This window comes from Oncorhynchus gorbuscha, linkage group LG02 (assembly GCF_021184085.1).
Source record: "Oncorhynchus gorbuscha isolate QuinsamMale2020 ecotype Even-year linkage group LG02, OgorEven_v1.0, whole genome shotgun sequence".
Taxonomy (NCBI): Eukaryota; Metazoa; Chordata; class Actinopteri; order Salmoniformes; family Salmonidae; genus Oncorhynchus; species Oncorhynchus gorbuscha.
Window position 1 is genome coordinate 95,494,499 of NC_060174.1, and position 15,272 is coordinate 95,509,770.

The window sequence follows — 15,272 nt, forward strand, 5'->3', positions numbered from 1 at the left end:
CAAAGAGGGACACAAGAAAACCAAACAAACACGATCTGCACTAAGAAGATTACAAGTTTGTAAACAAGATGATTTTTTGACAATACCACAGCAAGTCTGTAGTGACTGTTAACTTAAGTGTCTGAAACAAAAGTGAGTTCGGTGGTGGAGGGACAGACCAGGGAAACAGCAGCAATCTGCCTCGTGCCGAGCGGAGTCTATTTAGGGATTGCCAATGTCCTTCACCAGCTTTAAAGACACACAGCATGGATGTGAATGGAAGTAGTCTTAGCTGACATTCCATTGGAGTAAACCAAATCCCCATCACATTTAAGAAAAGCCAACAACTGTTCAGGGGGATTTACACAAAGTTATTCTGACAGTTATATAATAGCAGTTATAATAAAATGGATTTGTAAAGTTGAACTCAAGACAATGGATGGATTGTTAGCCAGAACGTGTGTTTCAACAATGTCATCTGAGATTATGGGTGTTAAAACATGCTCTGATTTGGCATCGTCTACATTTTCTGTGATGCTGGGAAGGCAAAGGAAGGCAATAGTTTAATTCTGAGGACTCTAGACTAGATATGACCACTGAATCCAAGGCAGGGCATTCATATCCTAGGAAGTGACCTGTTCATTACTGTATGTGTGACCCCAAGACAACAAGCTATAGAGGGATGAAGTGGTTGCTATAGAGGGATGAAGTGGTTGCTATAGAGGGATGAAGTGGTTGCCATGCAATTAATGTGGCTTAGGTGAGACTGAACTGGTGGATGTAGCTAGCAGGGGCCAGTGGTGCAGGTCAGTGTGGTGTATGTGTTTGTGTGTATCTGTTTGTGTAAAAAAGGAATAGTAAAATAATAATGTTTTATCGTCACATACACAGGATAGGTGCAGTAAAATGTGTAGTTTTACAGGGTCAGCCATAGTACTAAGGCGCCCCTGGAGCAAATTGGGGTTAAGTGCCTTGCCGAAGGTCACATCGCCAGATTTTTCACCTTGTTGGCTCGGGTATTCGAACCAGCGACCTTTTGGTTACTGGCCCAACGCTCTAACCGCTAGGCTACCTGCCGCCTGTGTGCCCATGTGTGTGTGTACGAGAGAGTATGTGAGTGTGTGTGTGTACGAGAGAGTATGTGAGTGTGTGTGTGTGTACGAGAGAGTATGTGAGTGTGTGTGAGTTTGCATAAGACTTACCAGCCCATGGAGGGGGGCATCTGTCCTACACCGCCAGGGGGTAGGGAGTAGAAACCTGAGATGTCTTGGGACTGGGGCCTGTGAACGCCTGGAGGGGACACGCAGGAGAAGACACGCTCATTAACTCAGGGCCCCTGACTCAGCAAGGGCCTCATTACCTGGCTGGGCACCTACCATTACACACACGGGTCAAACACACACATGCAGACACACACGCATACACACACAACCACCCCATTCTCATACATCCCTGCTGTGTGTGTGTCTGTATGTATGTTGGAAGGGTCAAGGGGGTGTTGATGTAAGATGTACGAGAACTAAGGTCAAAGGTTTCCACCAGAGGCCCCCAGCATCTTGTTGATCCAGTACATCTGACTCACTACCAAGTGAAGTGGAAAAAAACTCTGTGAACTATAGGTCTTTCATTCCACTCCTTTGTAACAGCCAGCCTCCTGAGAAAATAACATTGCCATTCTGAGCTTCTGTCGTCTTCTCCTTGGGCCAGCTGTTTTACTGTTTGGTCCCTGCTGCCTGCATCACACCACCAACAATAGCTTTTATAACAAAGGGATCTTGATCCAAGTTCCTTCCCATGATGTGTCAGTCAGTCAGAAGCTCCTGAGAAGACGTGATGTTTTCCATTATGGAGATGGAATCACATAAAAGAGCAGCGTCCCAACACAAAACAAAATGGCTTTCTCCGTGCCTTTCAAAGGAAGTCATTTGTCAACAGCGAGCACCTAGCACTTAAGCACAACCTGAAGGTAACCTATATTTGTTACAGAAGAATGCTGCAGATGACTGTAATTTGCCATTGCTGTAGGCCTGTTTCTGCACTGGACCATCTATAAATCTGAAGGACTGGAATGTGAACGAGTCAACGTGACTCTCTCATCCTCCCCTCCAGACCCGTCCCTCCCTCCCTCCAGACCCGTCCCTCCCTCCCTCCAGACCCGTCCCTCCCTCCCTCCAGACCCGTCCCTCCCTCCCTCCAGACCCCTTCCTGAAAAAGCCCATGTCCTTCGTGTAGAGAACAGCTTGCAGTCTCAGTTTCTACTCTCCAGAGTCCAAACACAGTTACATCACACAAACGTCTGATGAGTTTGCACTAGTAATACCTACATTTAACTTCCACTTCCAGTTATTCATTTCTTGCCTATTTTGTTGCTCTACTAAGTCTTACAGTAAATAACAACATGAAATACTCCTGGAATGACCATTTAAAAACATATGTGAAATGACATTAGACCCAGAATCAGTCGCCAGTAAAAGATCAAACTGGTTAGTCAGATAACTCCAAGATGTTGTTAGGATATACTGTTTAAAATAGCATTTCAATACTGATGACCTTTTACTGTTACCAAAACCACAATAAGTGAAACTGCTATCATATCACAGTTCTAAATGAGTGGCCAGTAGCTCATGTGCTGTGCCCTGAAAACGTCTCAAAGACAAACCCCAGTACAGTACAGTAGTTTTGGTTTCTATTGAACTTCTCTCTTTTTCACCCTAATGCAGCAAAACAGTCACATCTGACGACTGCACATGTGAACAAATGTGACAAGATGGTGTGACTTTGGTTCGGTATGATGGTTGACACACTGAATGACTAATAGTACAGGTCTGTACTGAACGCACTGACTGACAGATTAAATGACAGACTGACAGGTTGACTGATATGCAGGCAGAATGGCAGTGTGAGGGAAAGGAAGATGGATGGAGGGTATGTGAGGGGCCTATTGTCAGAGAAGCTGCTGGAAACTCACACTGTCAGCTGTAGTCTCTGTACACTGCATTATGAGGTATGATGTGAAATGTGAGCTTCCTGCAGTAGTCCTGCAGTGTAAGGTGTCAGGTAAGTGGGGTGTGATGTGATTATGTGAGCTTCCTGCAGTAGTCCTGCAGTGTAAGGTGTCAGGTAAGTGGGGTGTGATGTGATTATGTGAGCTTCCTGCAGTAGTCCTGCAGTGTAAGGTGTCAGGTAAGTGGGGTGTGATGTGATTATGTGTGAGCTAAGAGGGTGAGGTGAGAGGGTGTGAGAAGGGGGTAAGGACTAGGAGGTATCAGGTGTGTACAGGGAGGTCTAGACCTCTCATTATGGGGTGAGTCACTGGCATCAACCCTCACATCACCCCTGGGCATTGTCATGTTGCTTAGCTACTACACTGCCCAGCCCCAGTCTAGACAAGGAGTGGCAGAGCAGGGGGATTCCCAGCTGGAGACAGAGAGATTGTCTGGGCTGATGCCTGCTACCCTGCACTGTTCTGTGAGAGGGGCCTTCACTCTCTTCCCCTGCCCCCGTCTAAGTGGTCAGAGAAAGGTCGGGGCCTTCCTCTGACCACAGGCAGTAGTACTGACAGACAGACACAGTCTTGGCCACACTCCAACACTGATCGCTATTCAGCCCAGGTCAGTCTTCATCAGATCACTACAGGAGGGCATTTTTATCAGCTCGTTTTTTAAAGCTGTGTTTGGGTTAAAATGTAGTTTTTCCCTTCCACTGGAAATGAATCAGATCTATAGAATTGATAAAAATGAAATTGAACACGTGTGTCCATCACTATCTCTCTGTATGTGAGTAGTAAGCTCATGTGAGGGGATGTTGAGGAGAGTGATGGAGAGCTCGTGGTGTGTAAGTCTCTGAGGGACTATGTGAGCGACTGTGAGAGCGTCCTAAGCAGAACCTTGTGGATGGCCCTGTGTGATTGTCACCCTAATTGCTTCCAGCTCTCTGTGTGTGTGTGTGTGTGTGTGGCAGGCAGCCCCTCTGGGGGATGCGACCACTTCAAGTGCGGTGGAGGGACAGCCGGAGGCTCCCTGGAAAGAAGGGCTTGTCTCTAGCCGGCATCCCAAATGGCACCCTTTTCCCTACATAGTGCACTACTTTTGGCCAGGGCGCATAGGGCTCTGGTGTTAAGTAGTGCACTATACCGGGAATAGGGTACCATTTGGGATGCAGATCCTGTCTCTGGGCTGCAGCTGCTGCTCGGCTCCACACGGCTCCACTGCTGCAGCTCAGGAATCAGGGGTGGAGTTTGTGTGCGTGTTAAAATTAAGCAGGAAGTACCACTTCACGTTTGTTCAGGAGAAGGCTAGAGGATGGATATACTACTCTGCTGTGGTGACTGACAGGAGAAGGTTAGAGGATGATTGTACTACTCTGCTGTGGTGACTGACAGGAGAAGGCTAGAGGATGATTGTACTACTCTGCTGTGGTGACTGACAGGAGAAGGTTAGAGGATGATTGTACTACTCTGCTGTGGTGACTGACAGGAGAAGGTTAGAGGATGATTGTACTACTCTGCTGTGGTGACTGACAGGAGAAGGCTAGAGGATGATTGTACTACTCTGCTGTGGTGACTGACAGGAGAAGGCTAGAGGATGATTGTACTACTCTGCTGTGGTGACTGACAGGAGAAGGCTAGAGGATGATTGTACTACTCTGCTGTGGTGACTGACAGGAGAAGGCTAGAGGATGATTGTACTACTCTGCTGTGGTGACTGACAGGAGAAGGCTAGAGGATGATTGTACTACTCTGCTGTGGTGACTGACAGGAGAAGGCTAGAGGATGATTGTACTACTCTGCTGTGGTGACTGACAGGAGAAGGCTAGAGGATGATTGTACTACTCTGCTGTGGTGAATCGCATCTCTGCATGTCTGGCAGACATATCAGTGTGGATGACGGATCACCACCTCAAGCTGAACCTCGGCAAGATGGAGCTGCTCTTCCTCCCGGGGAAGGACTGCCCGTTCCATGATCTCGCCATCACGGTTGACAACTCCATTGTGTCCTCCTCCCAGAGCGCTAAGGACCTTGGCGTGATCCTGGACAACACCCTGTCGTTCTCAACTAACATCAAGGCGGTTGCCCGTTCCTGTAGGTTCATGCTCTACAACATCCGCAGAGTACGACCCTGCCTCACACAGGAAGCGGCGCAGGTCCTAATCCAGGCACTTGTCATCTCCTGTCTGGATTACTGCAACTCGCTGTTGGCTGGGCTCCCTGCCTGTGCCATTAAACCCCTTCAACTCATCCAGAACGCCGCAGCCCGTCTGGTGTTCAACCTTCCCAAGTTCTCTCACGTCACCCCGCTCCTCCGCGCTCTCCACTGGCTTCCAGTTGAAGCTCGCATCCGCTACAAGACCATGGTGCTTGCCTACGGAGCTGTGAGGGAACGGCACCTCAGTACCTCCAGGCTCTGATCAGGCCCTACACCCAAACAAGGGCACTGCGTTCATCCACCTTTGGCCTGCTCGCCTCCCTACCACTGAGGAAGTACAGTTCCCGCTCAGCCCAGTCAAAACTGTTCGCTGCTCTGGCCCCCCAATGGTGGAACAAACTCCCTCACGACGCCAGGACAGCGGAGTCAATCACCACCTTCCGGAGACACCTGAAACCCCACCTCTTTAAGGAATACCTAGGATAGGATAAGTAATCCTTCTCACCCCCCCCTCCTTTAAGATTTAGATGCACTATTGTAAAGTGACTGTTCCACTGGATGCCATAAGGTGAATGCACCAATTTGTAAGTCGCTCTGGATAAGAGCGTCTGCTAAATGACTTAAATGTAATGTAAAATGTGACTGACAGGAGAAGGCTAGAGGATGATTGTACTAGTCTGCTGTGGTGACTGACAGGAGAAGGCTAGAGGATGATTGTACTCCTCTGCTGTGGTGACTGACAGGAGAAGGTTAGAGGATGATTGTACTACTCTGCTGTGGTGACTGACAGGAGAAGGCTAGAGGATGATTGTACTACTCTGCTGTGGTGACTGACAGGAGAAGGCTAGAGGATGATTGTACTACTCTGCTGTGGTGACTGACAGGAGAAGGCTAGAGGATGATTGTACTCCTCTGCTGTGGTGACTGACAGGAGAAGGCTAGAGAATGATTGTACTACTCTGCTGTGGTGACTGACAGGAGAAGGCTAGAGGATGATTGTACTACTCTGCTGTGGTGACTGACAGGAGAAGGCTAGAGGATGATTGTACTACTCTGCTGTGGTGACTGACAGGAGAAGGCTAGAGGATGATTGTACTACTCTGCTGTGGTGACTGGCAGGAGAAGGCTTTCCCACTGGCCTGGCTGGTGTGTGTTAGGATGAGGGAGATGGTAGGTTGACCTACCTTTCTGACTCATGTCTGTGGGCAGGTGAGGGGGGCTGGGGTTGAAGTGGTCGTTGCTGTAGGGCAGCAGGGACGTCAGGGGGTGCATCCCGTGAGACTGTTGGACCACTGAAACTTTGTTGGACTGCAACAGAGAGTGAGGGGGAGACAGACAGAGAGAGAAAGACAGACAGACAGACGTAATTTTAAGCATTGCTTGGAACAAACAGATGTGCTTTGGAAGCAGAATACATTTGCTCCCATTCGGTTGGCTGGGGATTCGGGGAGGGGTGGAGGGTGTGGGGGTACATTTGATCGATAGGACTTTGATGATCAAGGGAGGCTGCGTGAGAGCTTGTTTGCTTTCATGTTTCTGTTTACAAATGGCTTTCAATAACTTAGGTGAAATCCAGTTATTTCTAATGCCAACAGCATGCTGTGTGACATATGATATGTCACAGTGGTTACCATGTTGGAGGTATTCACCCGTTCTTGGACACAGTTCCAATAGCAGAGCCTTTCATATGTTGTCAGTGTGTGTATGTGTTTGAAAGAAGTTTGGCTGAGGCATTGATTTTCATGTGTATGTACATACTTCAGAAAAGTTCTGTTTCTCTCTGCTGCTCTGAAGACTCCAGCAGCAGCACAACAGGGAGAGGCTGAAGCTCGCCTGGCCGGCTTCACATTGGCCCCCTGCTGTTTTATAAAGTGAATGCCTTATCACTTTAAGGCAGTCCTTCCATGCGCGCCGACACACATTACTAAAACCCACTTTCAACATTACCCTTATCCCCACCTGTTTACATCACATCTAAACCTCTTAACACAGGTTCCCATCAGTATGATGTGGGAGAGCTAAAACAAAATACTACCACTACTTGTAATGTTCCAAACACACAGCAACACAACATCAGAGCTGAGAGAGAGAAAGAGAGAGGTATCGCAATAACTACCGTGGGATATGCGTCAACAGCAACCATGGGAAAATCCGCTGCATTGCCATTAACAGCACACTCGTACATTTCCTCTGTGAAAACAATGTACTGAGCAAATGTCAAATTGGCTTTTTACCAAATTGCCATATGATAGAGAACGTATTCACCCTGTACACCCTAATTGACAAACAACCAAAACAAACCAAAACAAAGGCCAAGTCTTCTCATGCTTTGTCGATTTCAAAAAAGCTTTTGACTCAATTTGGCATGAGGGTTGGCAATACAAATTGATGGAAAGTGGTGTTGGGGCACAAACATACAATATTATAAAATCCATGTACACAAATAACAAGTGTGCGGTTAAAATTGGCAAATAACATACATGCAGAAACTGGCCCAAGCCCCCCTGCTTCTCCTTCGCCCAAATCCAGACAGCTGATGTTCTGATAGAGCTGCAAAATCCGTATCCCTACAAATCAGCTGGACTAGACCATCTGGACCCTCTTTTCCTAAAATGTTCCACCGCCATTGTTGCAACCCCTATTACTAGTCTGTTCAACCTCCATTTCGTATCGTCTGAGATCCCTAAAGATTGGAAAGCTGCCGTGGTCATCCCCTCTTTAAAGGGGGAGACACTCTATACCCAAACTGTTACAGACCTATATGTATCCCGCCCTGACTTTCTAAAGTCTTCGAAAGCCAAGTTAACAAACATCACCGTCCATTTCGAATCCCACCGTACCTTCTCCGTTATGCAATCTGGTTTCCGAGCTGGTCACGGGTGCACCTCAGCCACGCTCAAGGTCCTAAACTATATCATAACCGCCATCGATAAAAGACAGTCCTGTGCAGCCGTCTTCATCGACCTGGCCAAGGCTTTCGACTCTGTCAATCACCGTATTCTTATCGGCGACTCAACAGCCTTGGTTTCTCTAATGCCTCGTCTGGTTCACTAATTACTTCTCAGATAGAGTTCAGTGTGCCATTCTTTGGACGCTGTGTTAACAAACCTCCAAACAAGCTTCAATGCCGTACAACGCTCCTTCCGTCGCCTCCAACTGCTCTAAAATTCTAGTAAAACTAAATGCATTCTCTTCAACCAATCTCAGCCCGCACCCGCCTGCATCACTACTCTGGACGGTTCTGATTTAGAATATGTGGACAACTATAAATACCTAGGTGTCTGGCTAGACTCTAAACTCTCCTTCCAGACTCATTAAAAACTTCTTAGGGATAGCCCCCTTTTTTTCAATTTTCACCTAAAATGAAATACCCAAATCTAACTGCCTGTAGCTCAGGCCCTGAAGCAAGGATATGCATATTCTTGGTACCATTTGAAAGGAAACACTTTGAAGTTTGTGGAAATGTGAATTGAATATAGGATAATATAATAAAATAGACCTGGTAGAAGAAACTACAAAGAAAAAAAACAAACAAAAATTCCCTTTTTTCTACCTTTTTGAAATGCAACAGAAAGGTCCCACTTCTAACCATCACTATGCTTGTAATTCCGATGGTGTCCACAAGATGGCGGCAGTGTATGTGCAATGTTTCAGGCAGATAACTTGAAGTATGAGCGAACTATATGACATTTAGTGTGAAGTCACCCAGGTACATTTGGGCAAATTGTGAAGGAGACATTTGCATTTATATAAAAGATTTCTGCAAGAAAATCGTCAAATCTGTATACTTGGACTTAGCTTTTCCAGTATTAGTATTTCCAGTATTAGTAGCCATATTATAAGCTCAACATTTGCAAAACAACTAGTTTTCATAACTTCATAACTCTGAATATTCTTATAATTTTTGTCCAAAAGGAAAAGGCATGCTGTTGCACAAGGTTAGCAGCTACATTGTGTGACAGATACAGGGTTTCCGTAAATACTCCAGTAAAGCCCAGCTCATTGGCTATCTATCTAGTTTTGTTTGACAAAGTTAGAGTCGATCAAGTGAAGACCGCCCACGTCATCGGTGTGCCATTGGTGTGCCATGTCTGACCAAATTTTGTGTCCTATAGGATATACTACACCCCAAATGATATAGTGAAGTCTGGTTACGCTTTAGGATCACTGAGGAATACATACGAACATGATTTGACTGGTCGAAACAACGTTCAGGATTAGATTTTCACAGATTTCTTTCTTTGCAAATTGATCGAGTGGAAATACAAAATCGATCGTGTATGCCATGTGGAACTCTTTAGGATATGAAAAAGGATTTTATCTAACAAAACGACACTTCATGTTATCTCTGGGACCCTTTGGATGATAAATCAGAGCAAGATTTCAGAATGTAAGTACAAATTTCACCTTCAAAGGTGAATTTATCAAAACTATCGCGGTGAAAAAGTGTTTTGTTGTTAGGAGCTTTCCTCAAACAATAGCATGACATTTTTTCACAGTAATAGCTACTGTAAATTGGACAGTGTAGTTATATTAACAAGAATTTAAGCTTTCAGATGATATAAGACACTTACAGTGGGGAGAACATGTATTTGATACACTGCCGATTTTGCAGGTATTCCTACTCACAAAGCATGTAGAGGTCTGTCATTTTTATCATAGGTACACTTCAACTGTGAGAGACGGAATCTAAAACAAAAATCCAGAAAATCACATTGTATGATTTTTAAGTAATTAAAATTGTTTTACGTTTATTTCACTATTGTTTATTATCTACATTCCTTTGGCAATGTTAACATATGATTCCCATGCCAATAAAGCCCTTAAATTGAAACTGAATTGAGAGAGAGGGGGGGTGGGTCTACAGTATATTCAGGAGTGAAGGGGCTTTATTGGCATGGGAAACATATGTTAACATTGCCAAAGCTCTCGCTCTCTCTCTCTCTTTGCGTAGCTCTCTTTCTCTCTCTCTCCCCCTCTTTCTCTCTCTCTCCCTCTCTCAATTCAATTCAATGGTTCTGTTCCAAAGTCTGAGGGTGATGTACCATCATAACATTATAGCCACACAATTTAATATTTACATCTTTGCCTTCCTAAAGGCAGTTAGCCATCCTTGAAGTGGTTCTCTATGTGTGTTCCTTTTCTACACACACTCATAGAGACCAAATTATTATCACCCTCCCTCTATTAAATCACGTTGTAACGGGATACACGCATAGGAGCGAGTGCACACAAATATGCCTCCCCACACACACACTCACACTCACAGAAAGGTGAATTAACTCAAGACTTCAATCTAACTCGTATCTAAATCTTTGGTCTCCGATAACATCAAAGACAAAATTCCAATTAGATATTAAACCTTTTAAAGTACAGCAAACGCACTGCGCTCATCCTTCAGTAATCTAATTTCACTTAAAAGGACATATATTAGCATATTGATATTGCCTTTTATCTGGCGGGGTTGTGTTTGAACAGGAATCCGGTGTTAAATAAGAGGTAATGGTGTTTGAGACATCACTGGGAATTAATGATGGATGATGACCTTCCCCCCCCGATGGCCAATAGGCTACACCTTGACCCATGTCTCTGCCGCTTCATTCCCTATGCTGATGAAACACTTTACACATAATGTATTCTTTGGTGTTCATAGACCTAAGAAGGTTTTTTGAAGCGGAAATTAGGGGTCCTGTTCGCAGCACGGCCAGAGTGCTTTGAGAGTAACGTCTTTAATCTCTATTTCATCGTTGATACATTAAACACACTCACTTCTCCATTGTTCATCATCTTGGCCCTCTGCTATATATCAAGGCTGAATGAGCTACAATCATTTGGATTGAATGGTCTTGTTTGGGGCTTTCAAGTAGGTTAAAAAATACATTGTTCTTAATCGACTCACCTGTATAAATAAAGGTTGAAAAAAAGAGATAAAATCCAAATCAGAGTCATGTTGTTAATTTGTAGTTTTGTAACATTGTCATGAATTAAGATAAAAGATAAAATAGCACTAATAAAACACTCATTTCACACGTGAATCAGTTGCAAGTTCCCATGAATTGCCGTTGTGTTAAGTACAGAAAACTGCTATGGTTGTAATGTCATGTACTGTTCATTACATTACAGACCCTGTTCCCACTGCACTGCATACAGTGTCGGCTATCTGACGCCCCTGTGAAATCCCACATTGAGTGGCTGGGATGCAGACACAGACAGGCAAGTACACAGATGAGCAGGACGGGCGACAGATGTGACTTAACCCATCCACTGTACCAGCGCCACACTGAGCCAGAGCCTTGCTGTGGTGCACTAGGCATTACTCATTCACACACCCTCAGGTTTGTGTGCGAGCAGTGGTATAGAGGGGAAAATTACCCACACCTGACTGTGTGAGAGTGAAAGGGCTGGCTGAAGGGGCACAGAAAGTCATCAGAATGAGACCTGAGACATTTACATTCTGTTTGATCCTGGAACTGGCTTTGTGCTATATATGGATACAGGTCAGCTAGGGATGGAAATCATTTTAAGAGTGGATGAATAAGTTTAAGCTTCTATAAAAAGACTGAGACAGTAAAACAACAACAACAACAAGTAGAAGGCTGTTGTGGATAAGAGTGATGCTGTTTGGACATTTGTATGTGTGTGTGTGTGTGTGTGTGTGTGTGTGTGTGTGTGTGTGTGTGTGTGTGTGTGTGTGTGTGTGTGTGTGTGTGTGTGTGTGTGTGTGTGCGTGCGTGCGTGCGTGCGTGCGTGCGTGCGTGCGTGCGTGCGTGCGTGCGTGCGTGCGTGCGTGCGCTTTTGTGGATGTGTTTATGAATGTGTCCCACTGGGCACAAACTGGTTGAATCAACATTGTCAATGTATTGTGATGTGGAATCTACGTGGAAAATACATTGGATTTGAAAAATGTAATCCTTATAAACTGTTGTTTTGAGGTGAAATTTCCACCACAGGATTATGTCATCGTGGTAACCAAATTTCAACATAGACAAAGGTTGTATAAAATATGTTGAATTTGGACCTTTAAAACAATGTCAGATCTTCAAGGTTATAACCACTATCAGAATTTTTTTTTATCAATCTACAGCTACACTTTGGGCTCCTATCCAGGGTTTTAACAGCTCTGTTTAGCTATGATATTAGTCACTGACTATTACCAATGTGCGTGAGAATGATTGATGAGAGATCTCCACTTAAAAATGAAATAGATTCACTGTTCCTATCAAACTCATTCCAAAGCGCAGGTTTAACAGAGCAAATTAAATGTAACCATATATCATCAATGATGCTATTTAGAACATTATAGTGCCTTCAGAAAGTATTTACACTCGTTTACTTCTTACACATGTTGTTGTGTTACAGCCTACATTTGAGATTTTACTGGTCTACACACAATACCTCAAAATGTCAAAGTGGAATAATGTTTTTAACAAATTAATAAAAAATGAAAAGCTGAAATGTCTTGCGTCAAAAAGAATTCAACCCCTTTGTCACATAATTAGTTACTTGGACTCACTCTGTGTGCAATAATAGTGTTTAACATGATTTTTGAATGACTACCTCATCTCTGTACCCCACACATACAATTATCTGTAAGGTCCCTCAGTCGAGCAGTGCATTTCAAACACAGATTCAACCACAAAGACCAGGGAGGTTTTCCACTGCCTCACAAAGAAGGGCACCTATTGACAGTGGTGGAAAAAGAACCCAACTCTCATATTTGGATAAAAGTAAAGATACCTTAAAAGAAAATGACTCATGTAAAAGTCACCAAGTAAAATACTACTTGAGTAAAAGTCTAAAAGTATTTGGATTGAAATGTACTTAAGTATCAAAAGTAAAAGTATAAATCATTAAACATGTCTTATATTAAGCAAACCAAACAACATGATTTTCTTGTTTTTTAAATGTACGGATAGCCAGGGGTACAGTTCAACAATCAGATGTCATTTACAAATGAAGCATTTGTGTTTAATGAGTGCCAGATCAGAGGCAGTAGGGATGACCAGGGATGTTGGCTTGATAAGTGTGTGAATTAGACTGTCCTGCTAAGCATTCAAAATATAACGAGTACTTTTGGGTGTCAGGGAACATGTAAGGAGTAAAAAGTACATTATTTTCATTAGGAATGTAGTGAATTAAAAGTCAAAAGTAAAAGTCAAAAATATAAATAGTAAAGTAAAGTACAGATACCCCAAAAAACGACTTAATTAAGTAGTAGTTATTTTAAAGTATGTTTTACTTAAGTACTTTACATCACTGCCTATTGGTAGATGGGTTAAAAAGAAGAAAAAAAGACATTGAATATCCCTTTGAGCACGGTGAAGTTATTAATTACACTCTTTGTGGTGTATCAATACACCCAGTCACCACAAAGATACAGGCGTCCTTCCTAACTCAGTTGGCAGAGAGGAAAGAAACTGCTCAGGGATTACAGCATGAGGCCAATGTTTTCAAGCATGGTGGTGGCTGCATCATGTTATGGGTAGGCTTGTCATCGGCAAGGACTATGGAGTTTTTTAGGATAAAAAGAAAAGGAATAGAGCTAAGCACAGGCTAAATCCTACAGGAAAACCTGGTTCAGTCTTCATTCCTGGGAGACAAATTCACATTTTAGCAGGACAATAACCTAAAACACAAAGTCAAATCTACACTGGGGTTGCTTACCAAGATGACATTGAATGTTCCTGAGTGGCCTAGTTACAGTTTTGAGTTAAATCGGCTTGAATCTATGTCAAGCCTTGAAAATGGCTGTCTAGCAATGGTCAGCAACCAACTTGACAGAGCTTGAAGAATTTTCTGAAGAATAATGTGCAAATATTATACCATCCATGTATGGAAAGCTCTTAGAGACTTACCCAGAAAGACTGACAGCTGTAATCGCTGCCAAAGGTGCTTCTACAAAGTATTGACAAAGTATTGAAAGGTGCTTCTACAAAGTACATGTACTTATGTAAATGAGATATTTCTGTATTTCATTTTCAATACATTTGCAAACATTTCTAAAAACATGTTTTCACTTTGTCATTCAGGGGTAATATGTGTAGATGTATGAGAAAAAAATAAATACACAACAAAACATGTGGAATAAGTCAAGGGGCATGAATACTTTCTAAAGCCACTGTAGCATTTACAAAGTCATCACCAGTGATTGTTTCAATGGTTGATTTCAAATGTAATGATAATAATTGATGTTGTATTGTGTTTAGTTGTCAACGCAACCAAATATCAGCATTTGAAGGAGATCTACTGCTTGGATAGGTCCAACTGTACCACTGGCTTTAATTCCAGTCTACAAATGTATTATTATTATGTTGGATTCATGTCTCCATCTCAAACATAAAAGTGCCTTTCAAGTTTGATTTGATTTAGTCCTGTTCTTTAACTTTGATTTTTGGTTGAGAACATACATTAATCCAACATATCAATTATTCATTTGTAGACAAACTGGAATTTCAAGCCAGACAAAGTTAGTGGCACCTAGTCTTGGCCTACACTTGATTTAGACTAAATAAATTGGCCTACACTTGATTTAGACTAAATAAATTGGCCTACACTTGATTTAGACTACATTATTGCAAGCTAAATGTTTCTGATCAGTGACAGATTAGCAAACTAATAGACGAGCTATACCACCTCCACTTATTAACCAAATGTACAGATGGAAGCCGAGGCTAATAAGTGTCTGGAGTGAAGAGCAAAATAATCCACTTATTTATAATGTATGGTCCTTCTGTAGCTCAGTTGGTAGAGCATGGCGCTTGTAACGCCAGGGTAGTGGGTTCGATCCCCGGGACCACCCATACGTAGAATATATGCACACATGACTGTAAGTCGCTTTGGATAAAAGCGTCTGCTAAATGGCATATATTATAACCAAATGTACAGACGGAGGCCGAGGTTAATAAGTGTCTGGAGTGAAGAGCAAAATAATCCACTTGTTAAACTACTTATATAACATGTTGGCAAGATTATCTGAGCAGCACTCACCTCAATTTAGCTAACATTTCCCCAGCCTAATTGTAGCATATCCAATATCCAAAAAACTAAAATCTGTCATTAATTGATTCATCAAGACGAGTCCACATGCTTGTCTCATAGCAGGATGTCACTTTCCCAATTTTTTAATTTTACCTTTATTTAACCAGTTA

General features: G+C 43.2%; 1 protein-coding gene across 11 annotated transcripts in view; it reads right to left on the minus strand.

Moving 5' to 3' along the window:
* Window positions 1-15,272, minus strand: part of LOC124013670 (transcription factor 7-like 2) — a 69,269-nt gene that overhangs the window by 14,827 nt on the left and 39,170 nt on the right. For all 11 annotated transcript variants that reach the window (XM_046328077.1, XM_046328066.1, XM_046328056.1 and 8 more), the window contains exons 4-5: window positions 6,309-6,432; window positions 1,182-1,269 (exon numbers count right to left, since the gene is read on the minus strand). In XM_046328077.1, coding sequence (XP_046184033.1) covers window positions 1,182-1,269; window positions 6,309-6,432 — 212 coding nt within the window. The remainder of the gene's footprint in view (window positions 1-1,181; window positions 1,270-6,308; window positions 6,433-15,272) is intronic.